The sequence below is a fragment of the Xenopus laevis genome, chromosome 7L (assembly GCF_017654675.1).
Source record: "Xenopus laevis strain J_2021 chromosome 7L, Xenopus_laevis_v10.1, whole genome shotgun sequence".
Lineage (NCBI taxonomy): Eukaryota > Metazoa > Chordata > Amphibia > Anura > Pipidae > Xenopus > Xenopus laevis.
In genome coordinates this window covers 110,129,269-110,156,384 of record NC_054383.1, presented here as the reverse complement: position 1 = coordinate 110,156,384, position 27,116 = coordinate 110,129,269, and the positions used below count along the sequence as shown (strand labels likewise).

Genomic DNA, 27,116 nt, shown 5'->3' with positions numbered 1-27,116 from the left:
TTTCACGCTCAGGAGACAGAACTTGAGGAACTTTGTAATAGAAGATTTTGCAATTGAAAAAGTCACTTTCCCAGAAGGCTAAAAAAGACAGGATTGAGTGAAATTTGGATATAATATAATAGTTATCCTATTAGTTGGTTAAACCATCTGATCACACCACAGACATAAAAAAGATGCCATTGCATGATGGCTGCCGACTTCCTACAGGTTCCAGTGGGGGTCATGCACCAGTCTGATGCTGGCTCAACTGAAAAGGATGTCAGTATTTTATGATATGTAAATGCTCCACGTTACCAAGGCCATCAGGCCTTCAACTACAAGGCCAAGGTTTTGTCACATTAAATCAGTGTCAGTGTGTGTATGGATTCTGGGTTTTAGAGTAGAGATGCAGAATCCTTCATGAAATATCTGGCCGAATATCGAACCAAACCCTAATTTGCATATAAAAATTAGGGGTGGGAAGGGGAAAACATCTTTAATATGCATATGCAGATTAGGATTCCGTTCGGTGGGCAGAAGGATTTGGCTGAATCCGAATCCTGCTAAAAAAGGCCGAATCCCGAACCGAATCCTGGAGTCAGTGCATCCCTAATTTGGAGGGCCTGAACTTGATGGACTTTGGTATTTTTTCAACCTGATTTAACTATTTAACGATGTAAATATATATTGCAAGTTAATGGAATGCAAACAGCAATAAAAAAAAAAACTCTCAAATTGTCCATCTTCTCCCAAATTTTCCTAAGACATTTAAAATAAAATGTTGACAAAGCCAGAGATAATGGCTCAGTGAAGTGTCATGGCTGCTTACATTGTCAGCAAGATCGATACAACCCAGTTTGCAATCCTCTTGCAGTCAGTGTGTCGGAGTAGCTTTGCAGGTGCATAAAGAAAGGCAAGGTATAATGTGCTGGAGCCCCTAGAGAACTGAAACATCTGAATGGAGATTCTCTCTTGCATAAATAAATATGGCCTATAGCCTGGAAATACAAACATACCAATGCACATATTTTTTCTAAGAAATAAAGTTAATTCTATCTCATTCAAGCCATTTATTTTGCATCATCAGCAAATGCATAGGAAGCTCGTTTGGACATTATAGCTAGGCATGAGTTATATTATATGAGAATATTAGTAGCCACTCTGGTCCACCACAATGCCTAATTGGCTCCCTTTTCTGTGTCCCAGAGGGTAGAGAAGCAGGGAACTACAATTAGGGAACCTAACTATGCTGTACATGCTTCTGTTAGTGGCTGGCACTAAAAAGGATAGGCACATGCTTACATTTCAATGACACTTTTTTTTGTCATTAAACTTCCCTTGTAGGCAGTATGCTTAATAATGAGAACTATTATTAGCTTCAGGAAAGCTACAGTTAATATTATATTGCACAAAATAGACTAGACTATTAGAATGGAGCCATACGGACTTTGCAAGATCCAGTGATAAGGTTACTTAGTCCTTTGTGTAGCTGAGCCTGGATAGGCCCGTATTCTACCCGCTCACCATCCACAGTAATAATTCCCTTTCGTGTGAGCGGCTCCAAGCGGAAGGCTCGAACGGGAATATGGGTGAGGTATGGACATTCAGTCTCAAAGTGTGTACCTTTTTCCATGGCCAGGAAGAGGCGCACAAGGGCTGCACGAGAGATACCGGCTTTTACAAAGAAAAGGTGGATTAAACCATCGTCAAAAGTGGAAAATGGAGCTGTGAACAAATCGGCCCCTAAATGGCTCTGATAAATGGCCAACACTAAGACAAAATCGTCTTCCACGATTATCCAGTTCTTGGGCAGCGGTTGCCCCAAAGGAGGCAAGAGATCGTCCTTGGGTCCATTTACCTGATGGTGCCTTTGAGGCTTTAAGTCTTTGGAATACACAGAATCCTGATCAGAAGGGTCATCCGAGAGGGAGTCAAAGTTGAAGCTGGAGGAGTGCAAGGCTGTTGGTGAACTTGGAGATGGCGAAGTCTCAAAACTGGGCAACTCATTGGTGTCGAGAGCAGCAGAACTTCGCTTATACATGACATTCCGCTCCTCACACAGTCCAATGTCTGATATTGTACGGTGCAACTGGGAGCGCTGAAACGGAGCTAAACTCCCATTGGGAGACAGAGTGATGCTCCTGCAAATGGGGCGGTGAGCATCCAAAACTGGCAGATAGGACAGGCGGCCTCTGTAAGTCCGCAGTGAGGCTACCCTTACCATAGTTCCGACTGTGAAACGAGCTGAACCCATGTGACGGTACTTCTCGCTCTCTATGTCCACGTCAGAGATAAAACCCCAGGCTACACTAAGGAATGAGAAAGAACGGATTCCAGAGCAGGTTGTCACAGACACCATGTCCATAGGAATAACAGTACCACGGCACAGCAGCAAGATGCAGTTCAGCAGCAGCTCAGACCCCATTGCCTGATCAAACCTACATGCAAAAAAAACAAATACAAATTAAAAATATATATAAACATTAGCTATGATATCATAAATACAATTTTTAAAAAAATCAATAATTAAAAGCTTCGCCCTTCCATTCCTTGCATGCAAAATGCCCCAGAGCTCCTCTGAAGCATACAGAACAGACTGTCTTTGCCACTACTATACTCTAGTTCCTTGCCCATTGTATTTGCTACGGGGTTTATAAAACCTATATCATAAACATTTAGCAAAGAGTTTTTTTAAACTTGCTTAAATTCAATTGAATTCAAAATTTGACTGGGTGAAATTTATTAATAAAATCGAATTGTTAAAACTCGGTTAGATTTTACCGATCCGAAATCTCTAATCGAATTCGATTCAAATGAAAAAAAAAAAAAAACCTTGAATGTCAGGAAGGCTACAAATATCAACAAATTGATCCCTGGACCTCTCCCATTGACTTATACAGTAATTTGCAGGTTTTAGGTGGCGAAGTCGAATTCTTAAAGGGCCAGAGTATGATAAAGCTCGAAAATCTAATTACATTTTTTTTAAAAAAACTCAAAATCGAGTTTGGATAATACCCTAGACGAATTTGACAGTTTTGACCGTAATTTTTTTTAAAAAAATTCTAATTTTCAATTTGACCCGTAATAAATCTTCCCCATAATATTTGCTTTGGGAAAAAAACAGCTGGTCAATATCTAAATTTATTTGTTGTTTTTTTAAAAGTTCTGCAAGTTCTTCAGTTTGGTATTTTAAACTGAGGCACAGAGCAGCTGCTTGTCATTACTATTAATGCAGAACCACTTTCTGCCACAATGTCAGGTTATGTGGGTTAAAAACCAGACTACAGATGAACAGCCGACTGCCCACATACTGCTCAGTTCCTGCTTTTTAAAACTTTCATGTTTTAGTTCCCCTTTTCACTTTATGGCATCATTTATGCCCTTTGAATGCAGTTTTCTAGAACCCCAAGGCTGGTGACACGTAGTGAATCGGGGGAGATTAGTAAGCGAGCGTCAAATTTCCTCTTCTTCGGGCGACTAATCTCATCGAAATGCCTTCCCGCAGGCTAGAATGTGGGATCTCTTCGGCTTTCTGAAGTCGCCTGAAGTTTCCTCGTTAAGAATCTTCGGGAACGAATTGATCCGAGTGCCACCCCCCGGCAATTCACATTCTAGCTGGAGGGAAGGCATTTTGGGGAGATTAGTCGCCCAAAGAACAGGACATTTGTCGCTGGATGACTAATCTCCCCCGAATCTGAGCAGGTGCCACCACCCTAATGCCTTTGATTTATGCATTCTCCTAGCATTTCCTCAAGGTGTGAGCACCTTTTAATTTGCACTGAACCAATATTAAACTGGGTTGGGCTTGCCAGTTAGAACACAGTGATATCAAAAGGGGGTTGTTAAACTTTAAATTAACTTTTAGTATGATGTAGAGAGTGATATTCTGAGACAATTTGCAACTGGTTTTCATTTTTTATTATTTGTGGTTTTTGAGTTCTTTAGATTTTTATTGTTATTGTTCTTTTTACTTTTGATTACTCATCTTTTTATTCAGGCCTCTCCTATTCATATCCCAGGCTCTTATTCAAATTAATGAATGGTTGCTAGGGTAATTTGGACCCTAGTAACCAGATTGCTGAAATTGCAAACAGTGACCCCCATTTAAAAGATGGAAAGTGTCAGAAGGCAAATAATAAAAAAAAACTATAACAAATAAAGGCTAATTGAAAAGTTGCTTTGAATTAGCTACACTAAGGGTTAGGGCACACAGGCAGATTCGGGGAGATTAGTTGCCCCGCGACAAATCTTTTCTTTAGGGCGACTAATCTCCCTAAACTGCCTTCTCGCCAGCTAAAATGTAAATCGCGGGCGGGGTGGCACTCAGAGCGATTCGTTTTCTGAAGTCTCACGAAGTAGCCTCACTAGAAAATTTCAGACGACTTCGGAAAACGTATCGCTCCAAGTGCCATCCCGCCGGTGATTTACATTTTAGCCGGCGGGAAGGCAATTCGGGGAGTTTAGTCGCCCAGAAGAAGAGGAGATTTGTGACGACTAATCTCCCCAAATCTGCCTGTGTGCCTTGACCCTTAAAGGTGAACCATCTCTTAACAGGATCATTTTACCATTCCTTTATTCTAGCTTAGACAAAACAAATTACTGTATTAACATTTCCGAGAAAGCATAAATTGGTGACAAATGAAGAATTGTTTCAGTAGAAAACGATAGGAAACGGTATTGCCGTATTTTGAAACTTATTCAAAAATGGGTTTCCAGTTATCAGATGTAATAACTGTATTATAAATTATTATTAATAAGAACAAAAATCCAGCCTCACGATCAGCTTTTTTGTTTTGGTTCCAGCATTGGAAGAGGAGGACAGTGAACGCAAAACCTCTCCAAAACCATAGAACATAGGAAGTGAAGGGCAATTGCAAATCTTTTCAGATTACATCCATCTACATGACTTTAACATTTACAAGAAACATGCCCATACCCTGCATTGTAGTTGATGGCTCCCGCCAAAGCATTTCCTGAGCCACAGGGGAGAATTCCCAACGGCATTTTTATGGCATCTTCCCAGTCGGGGCGTTCCATCAAACCGTTAATAACCTAAATAAAGATTCAGAGCGATCATAATGTAGAACCCTTGAGACTTTGTACACTGCCCCCAAATAGTTGAAAACTGTGATAAGAGAAAAAAAAAAAATAGCAGTCTGCATATTGTTACTTCAAGAACTACGAAAACCTATACAGGTATGGGACCTGTTATACAGAATGCTCGGGACCTGGGGTTTTCCGGATAACAGATCTTTCCATAATTTGGATCTTCATACCGGCTAGAAAATCATGTAAACATTAGATAAACCCAATTGGCTTGGTTTGCTCCCAATAAGGAATAATTATATCTTAGTTTAGATAAAGTACAAGGTACTGTTTTATTATTACAAAGAAAAAAGAAATCTTTCATAAAAACTTGGTTTATTTGGATAAAATGGAGTCTATAGGAGACAGCATTCATAGCTTTCTGCATAACAGGTTTTTGGATAATGGAACCCATACCTGTACCATGAACTGGAAGTGAGATGTAGCATTTTATTGAATAATGGCTTGGGACAGCCAGGATAGGTCTCAAACACATCCAAAGCTACCCCTCTACCGAAGCCTAGGGGAATCCCTTCCTTCTTATGAATGACTCAGGCTCATTCACCAACACTGGGCAGAACAAGGAAAGCATCAAAAAGAGTGACAGACTTCAGAGGCATGGTTCCTTTTAACAGTAGACTCTTGTTAAAGGGGAATTGACTTCTCAAACGCCCGTAATGGAGCTAAAGAGGCTTTTCCTTCCCCCGACATGATCCAAATGATTCTGCGTTGCTTAGCCTTATGTCAACCACATCCGAGAGGAGCAATTGTAGAACTTGTAGGATAAAATGTTTTCATTTGCATGAAGCATGGGAACACTCTTGACCTCAGCACAGAGAAGTCATTGATTTTAAAGAATTAGGAATATTTTGCATGCCTTGGCTTCCAACAATTAAAAAGGCCAGAACAGATGTTTCATTGTCAACTTTTGCTAATATTTTTTAACTTTCTTATAACAGCGACATTCACAAATCAGCAGTTAAACAGAGTGACAGAGCGGTCATGGGATTAATAAAGACATTTGGGGGGGGGGGTGTACATTTCTTTTCATGGCTACCCAACAATATTACTTGAATATTTATAATCCAGTTCTGTCCAACATTGTCCAAGTATTGAGCCCATTATTAGCAATACAACAGACCGGCAGGAAAGACCGCTGTTTATTATAATGGGGGAGACTATGGGCTATAAAATGTATGAGTTGCCTTCCAGCTCTTGTTGATCTACAACTCATTATAACCTTCTAAAAACAAAAGCAGTAGGCTGCAGGTTACAGATAATGGACTTCATAGAAGAGGGCCTTCCTGTAACTTGGAGTTTCCTTGATAAGGAGTTTCCAGATAAGGGAGGGGTCCCCAGCCTTTTTTTTTTTACCCAGGACTCACATTCAAATGAAAGAAGTTGGGGAGCAACACAAGCATAAAAAAAAAAAAAGATCATGTGGGTGCTAAATAAGGGCTGTGATTGGCTATTTGGTAGCCCCTATGTGGATTGTCAGCCTACAGGAGGCTCTGTTTGGCAATACACAGTTTTTATGCAACCACAACTTGCCTCCAAGCCTGGAATTCAAAAATAAGCACTTGCTTTGAGGCTTCTGGGAGCAACATACAAGTAGTTGGTGAGCAACATGCTGCTTGCAAGTCACTGGTTGGGGGGACACTGAGAGAAGGGATTCCATGTACTCAGTGTAGAACCAATGGAAAAGGCTGCAAGAGCAGGTGGTTCAGGGGAGGCTAAAACATTTTATTTGCATTTAAATATAATGTATAGTTACCCTTTACTAGAACAAACTGTATATCTGCTTCAGTGGTTCAGATGGAGCTCTCTTTTCTAATAAAGTCAGATGCCATTCACTTCCATTGCAGACAGCCTATGCCATCAGCCTAATATAACCATCTGCATATTAAAGGTAAATTGAAATAACATTTTCCAATATATATTTATTACATGTTCAGGGAAATAGAGTTTTGGTTGAAGGAAAGCCAACTACTGCCAACCTTGTTTCATTGGTAGCCAGAACTGGTGGTGCGCAGAATAGCAAAGGACAGATATAAACTGCTTTCAATAGAATTTACAAATAACTTTAAAACCACTGAAAAATATGTCATGAATGCATATTGGAAAGTTGTTTTATGGAAAAAGAGAAAAAGCCATGATGAGAAATGTGAACAAGATTATTTCCTCCCTCTCCAGCTCATAAACAGCTCCTGCAATGTCAAATGAAGTGTCCAGACTAATGGAAGTGCCATCAGATGAGTGCTAATGGAAGTTACCTCATAGAGCAGTCCGTCCCCGGAGATGACAACTATACCATCCCATTCCTCCAAATTGATCCCTTGCACTAGCTCTCGAGCGTGGTTCTGTCTCTCTAAAACAATAGAGAAGAGATATACTGTATGATGATCTGCATTAGACACTGCACATTTTACCCTTCCCAGTTCCCAAGAGATGGGTGCTTGCACCTACCTGTCTGTACGAGATTATAGCTGATTTCTGCCTCCGTCAGCATGGGCAGTATGTGGGTCTGACACTGCTGGAGGGAATTCCCTCTTCCTCCACACGGATTTAGCAAAAGCATTAATCTGCGGGCTCTGGGCAGAAGCTCAGGAACAAATTCTGTGAACAATGGGTTGAACAAAAATAAAATAGTGGTATTTTAATACACTGAGAACATGCCCTTAATTTAAACTGAATGGTAAATAACTTTTATCAAAAACATCAAATTTATATTGAGGAGCGTAATAAAAATTAAAAAGGGGGGAAAAAAATATTTGCAGTGGGAACCATTTTTCCTTGTTCAAGTTTTGCCTACCCACAGGGACTTATCAGTCATTAAGTATTGCCATTTGATTTAATACACTAATAGTTTTCTCAGCTGTGTAAGACAAATCCTTTCACCCACCCAGGCAAACATCTCACCCTCCCTCACATAACTGTAGGCACTGGTGGAATCAAAGGGCAAAAATGCAGAAATACATTACATACAGAAATATGTGGATAAGCAAAGGGAGCTGTTAAACCTCATTCAAATGAGCAGTCTTTTTGCATGGGCCTTTTGTGCACTTAACAATAAACCAAAGAGAACAGTCCCCAATCCTTGTTGGTAGGGTGAAGGCACCAAACACATTCAGAAGCTTATTGTTTGCACTAATCAGTCCTTCTCTTTTATGTAACGGCTCTCACAAATATCTGATCTCTGGAAACAAGAACAGTCTGTAACGTGAAAGGCATTGTACACTTGGGGGTGCCAATTGTGATTGTACTGTATGTACTTACCTAAAACCCTGGGCCGGTGCATCGGGGTTATACCAGTGAGCACCACAGGGCGATCCACTTCTGTCTTCTTCTTTCTTCGAATATCCCAGGGCAAACGCATGTGCAGTTGAACAAAATAGCCAACTTTTTAGTTAAAGTTCAGCTTTTTATTCTACTGCTCGAAGATTGAGGAAGACGGAAGAGGATCTCTCCGTGGTGCTCACTGGTATAACCCTGGGCCGGTGCAGTTTTCTGCTGATAGGAGCACCGGTCCGGGGGTATCAGGTAAGTCAATACAATCACTTAGGGGTGTCTAACATTTGGCACCCCCAAGTGCACCAAGCCTGTCCTTCTCCTTTAAGGTCAGGCTAGAATAACAAGGACATTTAGTTTTAGTTCAACAGGGTTTCACCCATGTTCACAAGCACACCTTCATCACAGGCAACAGTTCATTCAATTCTAGGACAAAAGCATCACCTGTGAACATGGAGTGTTCATAGAAAATTTTCCAGTGGGGGGGCAAGCAAGTTAAAATCATATAGGGTAGCATCCCACTGAAGATGAACCTATTCATGACAATGCTGAAGAGTGAAACCTCAATTTAAGTACTCAAATTTTAAGTTTCCCCGCATTTTACATTTTTTTTATTTGTAGTCCCACCAATTTATAATGCATTTCATTGGGTGCATTTCCCAGATTTTAAGTAATGTTTTCCTGGATTTTACAAAATTTTGTCCTGATGTACCCAAAAAAAACTCTCTTTTTCCTCTATGAATGTTATAATTTGTGAAATAAAGAGGTTTAAAATACTAACCAGATGTATATTTTGCCTTGGTTCTGCCTGTAAATAGTCAATTCCAATGAGTCCGCCCCTTATACAGTCCTGCACCAATCACTTATTGCTTCAGGTTGTTTATGTGACTGACAGAGTCTTGCATATGCCCCCCATAGTGTAATATTAACATTGCAAATGTTTAACCCTTGTTATTAACACAGTAAATAGTGTATCTCAAAGTAAAACGGACTCCTGTGCTTATATCCTTTCAGTACTTGAAGAAAGTTTCTTTAACGCATTTCCCTGATTTTACATTTTCCCAGAATTTACATAATTTTTTCCTGGTCCCCTGAAAATGTAAAATGGGGGTTCTACTGTATATAACCTAAGTAGGTCTGTCTTGGGGTGTGAATTAAATTTACAAGCAATTTCTTGGAACAGCTGAAGAAGTCAGGGTGGTGCAACTGTCCCCTCTTGCCCCCTTCTGCGGACACCCATGCCTGTGAATGATGTTGCCATACATTTCAAGATGCCCTTGATTGGTAGGGTCACTAGCTTTGCTTAAAGGGCACCTATCCAGACAATTTTTTTTCCCGCTACAGGTGCAGGCTAATAGAGCCTTTACTCGGGTTGGAGGAAAACATAATTAAATGTAAATTAAAGGAATGCCCCCTGCCTGCACTAGGCCACCCGCACCAGGAGGGAAGCATTTTTCGAGTGACAGGCAGGCCCAGACTGGCAATCTTTGGGTTTCGGCAAATGCCAGAAGGGCTGCTGTAAGATGCCATAGACCAGTGATCCCCAACCAGTAGCCCGTGAGCAACATGATGGTCTCCAACCCCTTGGATGTTGCTCTCAGTGTCCTCAAATTGCATAAAAACTAAGTATAGGGCCAAGTAGCGCCTCATGTAGGCTGCCAGTCCACATAGGGCTACCAAAAAGCCAATCACAGCACTTATTTAGCACCCCAAGCGACTTTTTCATGCTTGTGTTGCTCCCCAAATATTTTCACATTTGAATGTGGCTCACAGGTAAAAAAGGTTGGGGACCCTTGCCATAGATAGTCACTATTTACTGTGCGGATGTTTGGACTTCTGTGTACCTAAAATGCCAGGACCTATTTTGAATCCCAGTTCAGACCTGGTGCCTTTTAATTTAGCCACCACACGTGAGGTCAAATTGAGCTGATCCTATTGTTGGTCAGGGGACCATTGACTGAATTATTCTGTCGGCCTATGGGGAAATATTAAGCAATAGTGCATCAACACACCGATTTGGCCCTCACACGAATGGATATAAAAACCTCCTGTGGTGCCAGCTTAATTTATAAGCATGCAGAAAAAAAGCATTTATTGCTAAACGGAGCACCCTGACTATGGGTGCAGAAGGTATACTGAGAGGGACCCACGGAAGGGAAGAAATGCAAGTTGAAGGGTAAAGATAATCCCACATAAATGGCCTGAAGGATACGAGTGGGAAATGGAATAGAAACAAAGAAACTAACTGTCTTTTAGGACAAAGACTCGAAAGGCAGACGGCACTTCTGAAAATGGGGTTTATTGGAGTTCCTGCTGGAAGAACCTAACGCGTTTCGGGAGTTATCCCTTAGTCATAGGTACCTATGACTAAGGGATAACTCCCGGGACGCGTTAGGTTCTTCCAGCAGGAACTCCAATAAACCCCATTTTCAGAAGTGCCGTCTGCCTTTCGAGTCTTTGTCGTGTTTACAGTGGGGACACTGTCTGACTGAGCACCTGACCTGAGGGGAGAGCGGTGAGCATGTGCGGTCCTTTTTCGCTTTTTTATCTATAACTGTCTTTTAGGCAACAGGTGTTTGGGCCATAGCAAAAAGGAGGTCTATCTAATATTGATCTGCCACCCTCAGGTGCCTAGTTATGCCCTTCATAACAGGCAGCAGTACATTAGAATAAAGGTCAATACAATGTGCTGTGAATGATTCCAGACAAGTATAAGACATACCCCAGAGTTTGCCAGCCCCCACCCACCATGCTGTGCCAAGGTTGCTTACGGCTCCCATAAAAAGAAGATGCCAAAAATATAACAAAGCATAAGCCGCACTGGTAGCCAATACCATATTACTGAAAATCACAACTATCCCAACTATATTTCATCCAGTGATTATTAGCTGCAGCTTTCCCAGCTACTCCCAAATACACAGCGACCTTTGCTATGTGAATAACAACGCACTTTGGCCAGGTTTATGATTGAAATGAGAAGGAACTTCCTTCCCTCCAGAAATGCAGCTAATCACCCAACTCCTATGTGACTGCCAATAAAAACACAACCCATGAATAAAACAGTCAGTGACGGCGATGTTCCAAAGTCGTGTTGATCTCTAGATTCTCAGCATTTTGTTGCCCACAATGCCAGAAAATACCCTGCCATAGATAATATAGCTATGTAATTCTTTATCCGGAAATCCATTATCCAAAAATTATGGGATGACCATCTCTCATAGAGCCCATTACAATTAAATAATACACATATTTAAAAATGATTTCCATTTTCTCTATAATAATAATAAATGAGTACAGGTATGGGACAGGTTATCCAGAATGCTTGGGACCTGGGGTTTTGCGGATAACGGATCTTTCTGTAATTTGGATCTTCATACCTTAAGTCTATTATAAAATCATGTAAACATTAAATAAACCCAATAGGCTGGTTTTGCTTCCAATAAGCATTCATTATATCTTAGTTGGGATCAAGTACAAGGTACTGTTTCATTATTACAACGAAAAAAGTAATAATTTTTAAAATTTTTTGATTATTTAGATACAATGGAGTCTATGGGAGACGACCTTTCCGTAATTCAGAGCTTTCCGGATAATGGATCTTATACCTTGTACTTGATCCCAACTAAGATATAATTAATCCTTATAGGAGGCAAAACAATCCTATTGAGTTTAATTAATATTTTAGTAGACTTAGGGAGCAGAGAATCAAATTATGGTAAGACCCCTTATCTGGAAAGCCCCAGGTCCCAAGCATTCTCGATAACAGGCCCCATACCTGCACTAAGAATCGTTTCTGATAAAACATTGGGAGGCCCATTTATCAACACTCTGATTTTAGTGGTTTTAGAAGATTTTGTGCCCTGACCCTAAAAGGCACAAGCAAGTGCCTTTGGATGAATCTTAGTGATGCTTTAATTGAGTCAAGGTGGAACAGAGCAGCTACTGGGGTTCATTTTATAAACACTGGGTAAATTTGCACCTGGGTAGTAACACATGGCAACCAAAGGTTTGTTTTCACTGTTAAACCTGCAAGTTTATAAATGAGCCCCAGTATTACAGCAGTCTCAGCAAAGACTCAACTTCCTTTGTATCCTTCAAGTGAGTGAGTTTTTCCCCCTTAGTACCACATAGGCAAACTGCATTCTTTCTTTCCTGGATTTTATATGTTCCTGGAATTTATTGCCACTTTGACACGGTCCACTGGAAAATGTAAAATTGAAGTTGTGCTGCACTTTAGATTTACAATTTGGATCCTTATATTTCTTTGACCAATGTCAAATTAGGTGTTTGCTCTGCTGGCGAGGTTAATACTACTATTGAGTTGCAACCCGTGTATGTAGTAGCCTGTAGTAAGGCTTTGACATATGCCTGCATGGGGTGGATTTTGGCACAAAAATTTGGGCAGTGATGAATGAATGTCACCTGCCATGGACACTGGATTTCCACATGATTGTTGGGTCAATGGCATGTGCCTGCCCCACCCCGTCCCATTGTTTGACATGGTGGGTTGACTGAGACAGCAGCCCTGATGCTGCCCCCCCTCCCGCTCCATGCTTCTAACTTTTAGCGTCAGAGCGAGTCGAGGAAGGGCCACATCGCTAGTGCAGTGAGCGATATTGCGCTGGCTGCATTAGAAGAGCAGAATTTCCGTTTTAAAAAAACGGAAATGTGTCTTTTAAAGTTACCAGAGGCTGCTTTTTGCCGCCCCTGGTAACTAGCCGCTCCGTGCCGCCTAAGGCAAGATTCTCACCTTGCCTCATGGCAGGAGTGGCCCTGGGTCAGGCGCAGGTCTGTAAATAGAGCTGCCGTGCCGGGTTGGGAGGTAAAGCAGAAGCAGGGTCGGCACTTAAATGGATCCACAGGACTAGAGAAAATTAGTTATACACATTTTTTTAACTTTGTATAAATAAAAATATTTATTTGCATCTCCATCCACCCTACGTGTTTCGCACCCACTCAGGGCCCTTATTCATGGGCTCAAGGAGTTGGGAGGGTTTGCGCTAGGGTGGGGTGTGGGTCATATTTTGTCAACCCAAACATCACTACAAGACAGTAAAAATGTGTGAAGACAGAAATGAAGAAGTAGTATTGTCCTTTCATGCTACATATTACTCTCAGTTTAAAGGAAAAATTGGAAAAAAAAAAAAAAGAGGGTTTTAGGTTCCATTTGAATAGAAAATGTCCCTTTTTAGGCTTTTGATCATGTAACAGAATACAGCAAGCAGACACTGAGAAGGACTTCACAGAGCAACAAATTCAGTATTCATTCACACTGGCCGTATTCTACTCAGAATTTGCTTTAGGCTTATTCACGGAGAAAGAGTGGCAGTCAAAAAAGTCTGTAACCAGTAGGGATGCACTGAATCCACTATTTGGGATTCGGCCAAATCCCTGAATCCTTTATAAAAATTTGGCTGAATACAGAACCCATATCCTAATTAGAGAAGAGAAGGGAAAAAGTTTGCATATGCAAATTAGGATTCGGATTTGTTTTGGCCATGCAAGAGGATTTGGCGGGATCCAAATCCTGCTGATAAAGGCCGAATCCTGGATTTAGTGCATCCTTAGAGACCAGAACTTGACATAGGAGATGAGCACCCCTACGGCTACTGCCACCCCAGGCATTTTGGCATCGGAATGCATTCATTTCAACACCAAATATGCTCCGTGTGCCTGCACCTGGCCTGACACAGCGGCTTCAGGTACAGTCACGGGGTTAGGTTGATGCAAGAGTAGATGGCAGTAAACAAACAGTCAATATTTTCGACATTTAGCTGCTGTATTTGCTGGAGGCAGCTCCAACGGATTGCATAAGAAAGCCCCAGAGGCAAGTACTAGCTTTGCTTCAAAGTGTTTACAAACAGCACAGATCACATTAACCCTGTACTTACTACAGGCGCTGTAAGTGTTACAGTTCCAGGATACGTGTTCATCTATCAGAATTGCATGTTGTCCTGCAAATGTGGGGTTCGCAGTGAGGCAGCTGTGATATGGGGGGGGGGGACAAACAGTGGCACTGCAGGAAAGTTCAGATGGGGCACTTGGAAGTATCCTGCTACAGAATTATTTGATGAATTATATTTCCCATTATACCCCTAAGTGTGCGATTGGGCACTGAGGTTACTGTAGTTCAGTAACAGCTGAATGACTACAGATTGAGCATTACGGCTACAGGGGACAATAAAGATGTACTGTGCACGGAATACAGTTGCACTTTGTGATTATGTCACAAGAGGTTTAATCCTGCTGAACACATGAGGATGCACAGGGGTCAGAGGGTCAAGTTTGGACCCCATTCTCCTATAAGAATGTAAGCTCTAATGGCCAAGGCCCGCTTTACCCCCTACATTAATCAGTATAAGTATGTTTGAAACATACAACATTCTGCAATATGGAATATGTTGACTCCAGGGCCACCATCAATGTGGTACAGAAGGTACTGCAGTCAGGAGCCCCCGTGAGATGTGAAAGTGTGACTTGTGGGCAGAGCTTGTGAAGGATCGGGTAAGGTTTGGCATGGGTGCTATTGCATCATAATGGCACATGATTGGGTGCATGCATGTGTGAGCCACTGAGCTAATTTATTTCACAGGGGCCTCATTCTACTTGTTGACAGGGTCCTGCACCCAGGTGCCCAGGTGATTGATGGGTCAAAGGAAGCATTAAAAATTAAGTTTTTTAAAGTAATAAAAATATAATTCAGAATTGCCCTGCACTGGTAAAACTGCTGTGTTTGCTTCAGAAACACTACTATTGTTTATATAAATAAGCTGCTGTGTAGCAATGGGTGCAGCCATTCAAAGGAGAAAAGGCTCAGGTTACACAGCAGATAACAGATAAGCTCTGTAGAACATAATGGTGTTATCTGTTATCCGCTATTTAACCTGTGCCATATAGCCTATTTTTCAATGTCTGCCATTGCTACACAGCAGATTGTTTACATGAACTATAGTAGTGTTTCTGAAGCAAACACATCAGTTTTAACAGTACATGATATTTTCATTGCTTTAAACAGTTTCTTTTTTTGGTGTTACCGTTCCTTTAATAACTGGGGCCCCCTGAGGGCAGTACCCTGCTAGCTTAACAGGTTGGGGCCCAGTGGCTGCCTCTTTATAAATATGTTGTATAAATAATAATAATGCTGAATATCTTGCTTACCTGTTTCACTGCCTATAGGAATTTCCTGAATCAGGCACTTTATCGCAGTTGCCCACTTCTCAGCAACAACAAGGTTTTTGTTATATTCTGATTCTTCGTCCACGCGGAATGTCCGGACCAATCTCTGTCGGATGCGGCTGGATCCCATGGTGACCTTTTTCTTCTTGAGCGGATAGTAATAAATGGAAAAATAGGCAAACGCATCCCCGGAGCTATGACTGCGCAGAGTGTGACAGCCCACCATGTCGCTGAGCGGCAACACGAGGCGTTGGTCATCCTCCGGCTTTGGGACCAGTCTCTGGATATGGAGGCCTGTGTGGGTCAGGCTAAGTGCATATCGAATACCTTTGGACGGGTAGACTCCGAATTCTCCGTGGAGAAGGGTTTCGGATGACTGTCTGTTTTCCATTCTGGGTTGGAGGTATAAGTCTGGCTATTATTGCTATTGAAATCCAGTGAATAAAGTGGGCATCACATGTGCCCGTGTAATGCATATAGGAAAGGTGCTCAATGTCACTCTCTAAAACAGAGCCTTGTTTAAGCACATTGCAAACTCAATGCTTTAAAGTTTAATAACGATCCAATGCAAATTAGGGCCTTATCCTGCCAAATTTGGCACATGCCTTTGATGAAGAGATATAATTACATACAGCCTCCAAAAACTCCTCTGTGAGAATAATGACAGGCCCCGCTGTTTCCAGTCTTTAAGAGTAAGCCAACAAATTTAATTTATCTTCCCCTTTGGAACATATAAATATCCCAGCTTCACACGTTGTTCCAAGGCAGATCTTCTGTGGGATGTGCAGCCTTATGGATTTACAGCTTGGAACTAAAAAAGGGAAGAAAAAAAAAAGAACAAAGCAGATTTAGAAAAACAATTAGCTCTTTATCCATCAGAAACGACCTTTTCCTTGCAGGGAATGGATGTCTTGGGATTTGCCACAGTGGAGCAGCAATGCAAAGGGAAACTAGAGATTCTGGTTAAATGACTAGAGCTTGTGGATAGAATGTAACATAGTAACAGTGGCTGGGAGTGAAACAAAGACACCCAAAGTCACCCTGGTTCTCAAATGACTACTTAGTGTCTGATTGATGCAGAGGGAAGAAAAATAAAACCCATCTGAATCAGCCTCTGATTTGAGCCTGGAGAGGAAAAAGATCCTTCCTCAGTCTGTTAAGACAATCAGAGGAGTTCCTGCATGTGCTGTAATGCCAATAACCTCTCAGTAGTTAAAGTATCCCTGATGCTTCCAAACTAAAAAAACAACATAGCAAAGCTGATGTGACATTACTTGCAGTTCATTCCTTGCAGAGGCTGTGGCCAAAATGCCCATAGTCTAAGGGAAATAGGGGAGTCAGGAACAAGTCTCAGGGAGTGTCCCTTTGTACACTTATACATTGGCATTCTATTCTTCCTATGTAGAATTAGCTTTATGCAGCTAACCTATATATTCCAAGGCAGTGTGCCTTTTAAAAAAAAATGCTACCTAGTTGCTTTGGTAAGCAGTTCATAGCAACCAGAAAGACATTTGAAGACTAGTTCAAAACTTATTGCTAAGCTTTCTATTCAGAGTTTCTCCTACTCCTCTTTTAGAAGCAGTGCGGTCTCCTCTTTTGTCATTCACACCAATAAGTAACTGAGCTAGAGTAAAGGAGGCCATAGACATAACAATTGCGAATTTTTCTTGGAAAAAATATTTCCAGGAAAGAGCGTTTGTTTCAATACACGCGTGTAGAGCGGAACAGTCAGATATACAGGTAGAAACAATAGAATAGAATTCTACCTGTATCTGATGATTCAGCAACAATGGCTGATGTTCATGTGCCTTCAAAAATCTAAATTTTCCAGCCCGATCGATGAGCTGACCAATATCCAAGTCTTCTGCCGATATTGGTTGTCTCCCACCATACACACACTGCAAATCGTACGAAAATGTATTTTGTACAATATTATTGGTGTGTCTATATGGCCACCTTAAAGTTATACATGGGCTAATAAAAGCTGCCCAACTGGCCCCAACAGACCGAGCAGACAGCCTACAGGACTGAATATGAGGCCCGACAGCCGGCTACACGGATATCTGCCAAAATTCAGCTATATATATCTCTTGGGCAGGTTTGAAAATTACATTAAAGGGGTTGTTCAGCTTTAGATTAGATATAGTGGGACCAGTAGCAATTGGTTTTCATTTTTTATTTGTGTTTTTTGACTTATTTAGCTTTTTGTTCAGCAGCTCTTCAGTTTGCAATTTCCACAATCTGGTTGCTTGCTTTGATTTGAACAAGAGACTGGAATATGAATAGTAGAGGGCCTGGATAGAAAGATAAGAAATAAAAAGTAGCAATAACAATACAATTGTAGCCTTACAGAACATTTGTTTTAGATGGAGTCAGTGACCTCCATTTGAAAGCTGGAAAGAGTCAGAAGAAAAAGGCAAATAATGAAAAAAACATAAAAAATAAATAATGACGACAAATTGAAAAGTTGCTTAGAACTGGCTATCCGTCAGTATAGCATACTAAAAGTTACCTTAAAGCAAAACTACCCCTTTAAATGATGGTACAACTGAAGGTCCTCTGGCAACTCTAACTTTATAGAATGAGGAGTAATTAAAAGTAGCAACAACAATGAATGTGTAGACTTACAGAGCATTCTTTGTTACATGAGGTCAGTGACTTCCATTTGAATGCTGGAAGAAGGCAAAAATGAAGGCCATTCTATAACATACTAAAAGTTAACTTAAAGCTGAACCTTAACTGATGGGTCTCTGTAGGCCTGCCGTATAATCCAATTAGCCAGATTTGCACCGAACTCCAACCAGAAGAAAAGAGGGATTCGCTGCCTACAACATATTTGGCGCAATATCAACTCAAGGCCAAGAGCCACAAAACCAAAGCAAAATAATTAGAAAGAAAGTTGCATAATCAAACACAATTTTCGGCAAAAGAATATTTCTACAGATATGCAGTGCGGAGAAAATGGGATCTGTAAGATGATCACTGGTACAGGTTAGCACTACAGCAATATAATTCAACCTTCAGTATTTTATTGCACTGCTCTTCTATTAATTACAGAAAGTCTATTTCAGCAACATCCACTCCATAGCCGCACGCCAAACAACACATTTGCTTTATAATGTGACAGTAGAGACCATTAGCTAGGATCAAAGTCTTCCAGCTACAGTCTCATTCCATTAGCGTTATGGCCCTTTTCCAATAACACTTGTTGTCCAAATGGACCGTCACTGTGGATCTGATCAGCCTTAAAGGAAAACTATACCCCACCCAAACAATGTAGTCTCTATAAAACAGCTCATATGTAAAACCCTGCTTCATGTAAACAAATAATTGTCATAATAATATACTTTTCTAGTAGTATTTGCTATTGGGTAATCATAAATAGAAAATTGCCATTTTAAAAAATAAGGGCCGCCCTCTGGAATCGCACGATTCACTGTGCACACAAACATACCAATCAAACTATACTTGTTAGGTCACATGAGCCAATTAACAGACAGAGTTGTGTCTTTTGCTTCAACACTTCTTCCTGTTACAATTAGTGTTGTTGTATTTCTGGTCAGGTGATCTCTGAGGCAGCACACAGGCATCACAAAATGGGGGTTCGAGGCAAGAGATGTAAAAGGGCAATATTTACTAAATATATATTCCAGTTTGGTAAGATTCTTTAATATGCCACTTAATATGATATAAACTGTTGCTTGAGTATTCATTTTGGGTGTATAGTTTTCCTTTAAGACCTTGCCAATATGTACTTTGCCCCTTTCCCAAGTTGGGGAACACAACCATGAATGGGAAGGCCCAGTCTGTTTACCCAGTTAGGGTGAGATTTGGCTTGAAAGCTTATTTGCTGTTCTAGCTATTTATGACCAAGTAGGGTGTCATTTTGGGTAAAAAATTGTTTGCTTCTCTGGAAAACCTTGGGTGACTGTTAAAACTAGTTCTTCTTAATCTATGTAACCCTGCTATGAGATAATGGGGTCCACACCAAAAAGGGTCATTTGTAGCCTCTGCGGTAAAGGAACCAATCTAGTAGGTAGGTCCAACCAACTGCCCTTCAGCTGCCAAATTCCATCATGAATAAAGTATTAAAGGAAAACTATACCCCTCAAACAATGATATAAAGATTTAGTGTTTAAAACAGCTCATATGTAAAACCCTGCTTTATGTAAATAAACCATTTTCATAATAATATACTTTTTTAGTAGTATGTGCCATTAGGTAATCATTAATAGAATAACCCCCTGGGATCGTATGATTCATGTGCAACAAACAAACCATACATGTTAGGTCACACGAGCCAATTAACAATAATAATATATTTGTAGCCTTAAAGAGCATTTTTTTTTAGATTTATGTTTTTTAGGCATTTGTTGTGTTTTACCAGAAAAATTGAAGTTCTTCAAGGGTAGTTTATAGTCAAAAACTCGAATTTCAGGTTGAAAAAACCCTGGATTTTTTGAGGGGGTTTTTGTAAAAATTCAAATTTTTCGAGATTTATCATACACCAAAGCAGGAAATAGCTTTAGATACTCCATCTAAAACCTGTCAAGGTCGTGTAGAAGTCAATAGCAGAGATGCCTTGAAACATCTGAAGATTAATTCAAGTTTTTGGGTTGGTCACCCCGAATTCACTAATTCAACCTCTAAAACTTGACCTTTGATTTCCCCTATAATGAATAGAAATTCTGGACATTGAAATTGGCACAGATGCCCTATACATAGCCGTAAAGGACCACGGCACATTGCACCCCAATACCATATCACACACTGATTGTATTGCCATTGATATATTTGTTCATTTTATTTCACTGTATAAAGTATGTAACTCATTTTAAAGGAATTGTTCAGTGTAAATATAAAAACTAGGTTTATAGATAGGCTGTACAAATTAAAAAATGTTTCTAATATAGTTAGTTAGCCAAAAATGTAAAGCTTGGTTTCCACTGATTGGTTACCAGACAGTATCAATCAGAGACTTGAGGGGGGAGTCACATGGGTCATAACTGTTGCGTTTGAATCTGAATGCTGAGGATCCATTGCAAACTCACTGAACAGTTATGCCCCATGTGGCCCCCCTTCAAGTCGCTGACTAACACGAGTTAGAGAGCTCAAAAGCAGGAAGTAGTGTTCTGTTCTGTTATATTAGACATCCAGTCACTCCAGCCTTTGTATATTACATTTTTGGCTAACTATATTAGAATTTTTTTTAATTTTGCACAGCCTATTTACCTAGTTTTTATTTTTACACTGATCTGTTCCTTTAAGGCTGAAAAACAGGAATGACCAGTTCTGTGGCAGCTCTTCTTTGAAGCTTGTTACACAGAGAAGTAAAAGTTGTTTTGATCTCCAAAATTTTTGGAAACATTTGTCATGCTTTTTTTGGACTTGGTGTATTATCATACACAGGTATGGGACCTGTTATACAGAATGCTTGGGACCTGGGGTTTTCTGGATAACAGGTTGATCCATAAATTGGATTTTCATAATTTAGGTCTACTAGAGAATCATGTAAACATTAAGGGGTTTACATGAGGTCAAATTTTAGAGCTATGTGAAGTTTTTTAATACCTCGAATGAACCGTCAACTCGAATGTTTTCCAATTTAAGAAAACAACTTGAATGGAAAAAATTTGAATCAGTGAAATCGTGGTTTAAAACCCAAAAACTCAAATTAATCAACTTGTCCACGGTTAAAAACTCTAATTTCTCAAATTAAATCGAGTTTTCAAGTGAAACCCATCAAAAAAACCCAAAACATCATGAAGGTTATTAACAACTTCAAATGGTTCACGGGACCTCTGCCATTGACTTCTACATGACCTCGACAGGTTTTAGCTGGTGTGTTTTCCGATTCAAGCTATTTCCAGCTTCAGGATATAATAAATCTAAAAAACTGAAAGTTTTTATTTATTTTTTTTACGAAAACCCGAAAAATTCAATTTTTTTTTAACCCGGAAATGTGAGTTTTTGACTGAAAACTATCCTCAAAAAAATTCAAAGTTTTCAGGAAAACACAACTCAACCTTTGATAAATAACCCCTAAATCAACCCAATAGGCTGGTTTTGCTTCCAATAAGGATTAATTATATCTTAGTTTGGATCAAGTACAAGTTACTGTTTTATTATTACTGAGAAAATGGAAATCATTTTAAAAAAATTGGATTATTTGGATAAAATTAAGTCTATGGGAGACAGCCTTTCCGTAATATGGAGCTTTCTGGATAACGGATCCCATACCTGTACTCTAATTTCACAGCAGGGGATTGGCTGTGGTTGGGTCGAGTGACATTAGTGTCCACAGAATCAATGTATTTAGTCACAAAAGAGTCGCAGCTGTGCACTGGCCCATGGGATCTAAATGACATTTTCAGTTCCATCCCTTTCTTGCCCATGAAAGAAAAGTACCTAAATTATCAAAACCCTGGAACAAACAACCCCATCAAGAAATTTCTAAAAACTTCTGAGAGCAAACACTTGCAAAGTAAAACAGTATTTATAGTCATTGCGTGGTCGGAAACATTCCTGCTATCCTGGGAATAAGAAGGAAAATTGTAAAGGTTAAAAATAAATATTTAAATTTCCTTCCCATTTTGGGGCAGCAGAGAGAGAGAGAGAGAGAGAGAGAGAGAGAGAGAGAGAGAGAGAGAGAGAGAGAGAGAGAGAGAGAGACTGGTTAGGCAGAATGCGCATGACCTGGGGTTTTCCGGATAAGGGATCTTGCTGTAATTTGGATCATCTCTACCTTAAGTCTACTAAAAAATAATGTAAACATTAATTAAACCCAATAGGATTTTTTTGTTCCCAATAATGATGAATTATATCTTAGTTGGGATCAAGTACAAGGTACAGGTATAGGACCTGTTATCCAGAATGCTCAGGACCTGGGGTTTTCCGGATAGCGGATCTTTCCTTAATTTGGATCCACATAACTTAAGTCTACTACTAATTGTGTAAACGTTAAATAAACCCAATAAGCTGATTTTTGCTTCCAATAAGGACTAATTATATCTTAGTTGTGATAAAGTACAAGGTACCGTTTTATTATTACAGAGAAAAGGGAAATCATTTTTAAAATTGGAATATTTGGTTAAAATGCAGTCTATGGGAGATGGCCTTTTTCTATAATTTGGAGCTTTCTGGATAATGAGTATCCGGATTACGGATCCCATATCTGTATGGTTTCTTTAGTACAGAGAAAAAGGAAACCAATTTTAAAAATCTGAATTATTTGATTAATGGTAGATTGACTTCCCGTAATTTGGAGCTTTCTGGATTACAGATACCATACCTGTAGCTGCTAACTTTTGCTCAAGTGTCACTGGGGCAGGGACTGCTGTAACATAGTAAGTTAGGTTGAAAAAAGACACACGTCCATCAAGTTCAACCATTTATGTCTGTGTATATAACCTGCCTAACTGCTAGTTGATCCAGAGGCAGGCAAAAAAAAAAAAAATCTGGAGCCTCAAATGATGATCATATTTATCATGTGCATGATAAATATTTGTGTGATCTCTGTAAAGTGCTGCGCTAAATAAACAATTAATAATCATAATAACAGTGTGTCCTGGATGATTAGGCAATAGAGCCATTTGACTCGAGTCTGCAATCTAGAATATGAACAACACTGAGGGGGTTGTTGAGAATTTATCTCAATATTTTTCTGAAAAAACTCCGACCAAATCCGCACGGGTTTTTTGGGCTTATTTATTAATACACTTTCCAGAAAATTTTATTCACCCGAAAACTCAGAATTTTGCCCAAAAACGACGGGGTATTGCCAAAAACCGAGCGCACATCAAAAAATCATCGGGTCTTCTCCCATTGACTTATATGCAACCTCATCAGGTCTGAGATAGGGATGGGCGAATTTTTTCACCATGTTTCGCCGCAAAAATGACGCCCATAGACTTGTATGGCTGTATGCGTCAAAAAAAAAATGACTTTAATGGGCGTCAGCGACATTTCGCCAGCAAAACTAAACTGGTCTAATTCGCCCATCCCTAGTTTGAGATGCTGGATTTTCAGTAGGGATGCACCGAATCCAGGATTCGGCCTTTTTCAGCAGGATTCGGCCGAATCCTTCTGCTCAGTCAAACCGAATCCGAATCCTAATTTGCAGGGATATCGCTTGACTTTTTATCACAAAATAAGGAAGTAAAAAATGTTTTCCCATTCCCACCAATATGCAAATTAGGGTTCGGATTCAGTTCGGTATTCGGCTGAATCTTTTGTGAAGTATTCGGGGGTTCGGTCGAATCCAAAATAGTGGATTCGCTGCATCCCTAATTTTCAGATTCTGACTTTTTCCACCCTCTCAGGGATTAATAAATTCCGTAAAATTCATGATTTTTTTTAAAAGTCCGATTTTATAAAAAAAAAAAAATCTTGATTTTTGCATTCGGAGTTTAGTAAATAACCCCCTGACAGTTCTAAGTGACACTTTGCTGGAATGTATATGAAACCCCCTTGGGGGAACCTTATCAGAGCCAAATATTTAAAAGTGATGGTGTTTCTCTTAGATGTACAGACAGTTCCCCAAAGACTATGCTATGAATCAGTGGCTGCACATGCTGGATATACTTATGTATGTGACTAAATCCTTGTGCACAATTGTAAATGGGTCACAGACACATGACCATGAGTTGACTCACATTGTGGCCAAAACACACAGACTTATTGTTCTGCTTCACTGCAAGTTTTCGCACTCACAGTTTTTCCTTACTGGATAAAAAAAATGTTCTGTACTGATCACCAAATGGGGATTAAAAGAAAAGCGTAGTCATCCACTGCATTGAGCAACATGAGGCTCTATTAGTCCAGCTAAATAACTTTGCAGGACAGTACATTTTCACTTTGGTCTCTTTTATGGGTAGAAAAAAAGAAACACTACAGACATATGGGAGGACAATAACACTTAAAGAGGTTGTTCACCTTTAAATTGACTTTTAGTATGACGTAGAGAGTGATTTGTAATTGGTTTTCATTTTTTATTTGTGGTTTTTGAGTTATTTCATTTTTTTAATCAGCAGCTCTCTGGTTTGCAATTTCAGCAATTTGGTTCATAGGGTCCAAATTACCCTAGCAACCATGCATCGATTTGAATACGAGACTGGAATATGAATAGGTGAGGGTCTGAATAGAAAGATGAGTAATAGAAAATGAACAATAACAATACATTTGTAGCCTTAGAGAGCATTTATTTTTTAGATGGGGTCAGTGACCCCCATTTGAAAGCTGGAAAGAGTCAGAAGAAGGCAAATAATTCAAAAACTATTAACAATAAATAATGAAGACCAATTGAAAAATTGCTTAGCATTTGCCATTCTATAACATACTAAAGTAACACTTTTTTCAATTTGGTTGTTCCCCAGAAATAAAGACTTTTTCAATTATACTTCCCATTATATATTTTTTGCTGTATTTTGAGTATTCGTGTCTCTGGTGTTTGAGTCTGGCAGCTCAGTAATTCAGGTACAGACTATCAGTATTGGTAACTATTGTATCAATTCTAACATGAAACCCAGAGACTCTGCTCAGCGGGAACAAAGAAAAGAAGAGTATCAATAAATGTATCCATTTAGCAGTTTAACAGTTTACAGGGTCAGTGACCCCCCTTCTAGAGCTGCTTCAGAAGTTGAAAAATGACACTTTACATGGCAATATTTGAAAAACGGTCACACATAGAAAATAGAAAGTCATTGGAAAAAGTTATTTCTGGTGAAAAACAACTGGTTGAAGGTGAACCACCACTTTAAATAAGGAACTTTAGGGGCTTCTGCAATACTCAACCCTCTTGGTTCAGTCCAAAGCAACTGTCCCCAATCACTGAACAAACTCATCAATGCATTATATAGGAATAGAGTGTATATCCACATATAAACCCCTTCTAAGAGTAACTATAGATTTTTTTCTGGAGGGGATTACTTGCAGGACACCCCAGACATGATAAGGTTTCCTGTAACACCCAATTTGCTTTCTAAAGTTGCCATTGAATTTGCCTGGTCACTATAATAAACAAAACGGACAATTTAAAGGGCTCGTTTACTTGGGGGTTTCTCTAAGGAACAAATACTGCCCAGCCAGGACAGCATTATTGTGTGCAAAAAAAACCCAGATACTTGCTCCTTTCATAAAAACAAAACTAAATGGGCTCTGATTGGCATGATTGCTATATAGCCAAAAACTCACAATTGTATACTATATACAGGTTATATACAGGAAGAATCAACAAATAATGACGTACTTCTTCAGAATGAACATGGAATAACCAACTAGCTAAACAAACCCCAAAAATTCTTAATTTCCACTGTCCCATGAATGCAGGATCATTCTCATGAAGTCTACTTATTCAGCACAATGTATTATTACCACACTCACACTGTAAATAACAATTGTTTACCACCTTGTGCTAGGAGAGAACACTCCTTGATCCACAGAGCTTACACTCTAGTTAGGGGATGGGAAGCTAGAATGTGTCTAGCACATGAATGCAGAATACTTCGCTGTATCAGATATAATCTATATCTATATCTATATATGTGTGTGTGTGTGCATCATACTGACCTTGCACAAAGGAGAGTGCTGGGATGGTGCCCAAGTAACGACACCTAAGGAGGACCCTCGGCTTTCCTCGGCTCTGTGTACTTCTGCCTTATGTTACTGAATGCGCTGGATAGGATAATTACGGTACAATGCACCCCCTGAGCGGAAGCAACATAAGACAAACGCGTGTGATATTAGGAGACACCGGCGCGTACCAACTAGTGAAGAGGTGGAGATGAGATGATGGGCAGCTAAACCGTTGCACCGACTCTACTTTACTCCCACAGCTTTGACTCAGCGCTGCCTAACAGGAAGTGATAAGAAACTGCAATTTGTTAGAGCAAGAATAGAATGCTCTAGTTCACGAGGCGATCATGAGAAGCAGCCTTGGCGGCCAATCGCGTGAAAGCACCGGCTGCCATTTGCCCAATCGGCGTCTTCCAAAAACTGCACGGAGGGGCGTTTGTTTTGCAGCGGTTGCCTGGTGCAGACAGAGTCTCCGGACTAGTGGCGTAGGCCAGTAAGCAGCTCATATCTTATATTATTATTGTTGTTACAGTTATTTAACAGAGAACTGTTCAGATGTTAGTCTGTTCTGACCAGCAGGTAGCGCTGTGGCACCTAAAAATACTTCTGTCAAAGGAGAACTAAAGAAGTAGCTAGAAAAGTTGTACATTATGTTTTGGGCTTCTGTACCAGTCCAATGAAACCACAGCCCTTTAGTAGTAAAGATCTGTGTCTCCAAAGATGCCCCAGTAGCTCCCCATCTTCTTTTCTGCTGATTCACTGCACATGCTCTGTGCTGCTGTCACTTACTGAGCTTAGGGACCCACTCACAATATACAGTACACATAAAATAGAAATGTCACAATATAAGGCTGATTAGTAATTAAAACAGATTAATAACTAATAGCTATGAAGCTTTAAAAAAAAAAAAAAAAAAAAAAGAATATATAAGTGTAATGTAAAGGTGACCTTTAATTTTTAAAGGTTTATTTATCCTTTAATACCCATACCAGGTCCTTGGGAACTCTAATTTCTCT

The 27,116-nt window shown here is 39.9% G+C and overlaps 1 protein-coding gene across 1 annotated transcript; it reads right to left on the bottom strand.

The window, feature by feature from the left end:
* Positions 1-1,034: 1,034 nt before the first annotated feature.
* On the bottom strand, positions 1,035-26,605 carry sphk2.L (sphingosine kinase 2 L homeolog). Its single transcript, XM_018226264.2, has 6 exons — positions 26,095-26,605; positions 15,511-16,339; positions 7,531-7,680; positions 7,338-7,432; positions 4,916-5,031; positions 1,035-2,417 (listed from the first exon to the last, which is right to left on the bottom strand). The coding sequence occupies exons 2-6, from the start codon at positions 15,917-15,919 to the stop codon at positions 1,406-1,408; spliced, it is 1,782 nt and encodes a 593-aa protein (XP_018081753.1). The 5' UTR covers positions 15,920-16,339; positions 26,095-26,605; the 3' UTR covers positions 1,035-1,405.
* Between the last annotated feature and the right edge of the window lie 511 nt (positions 26,606-27,116).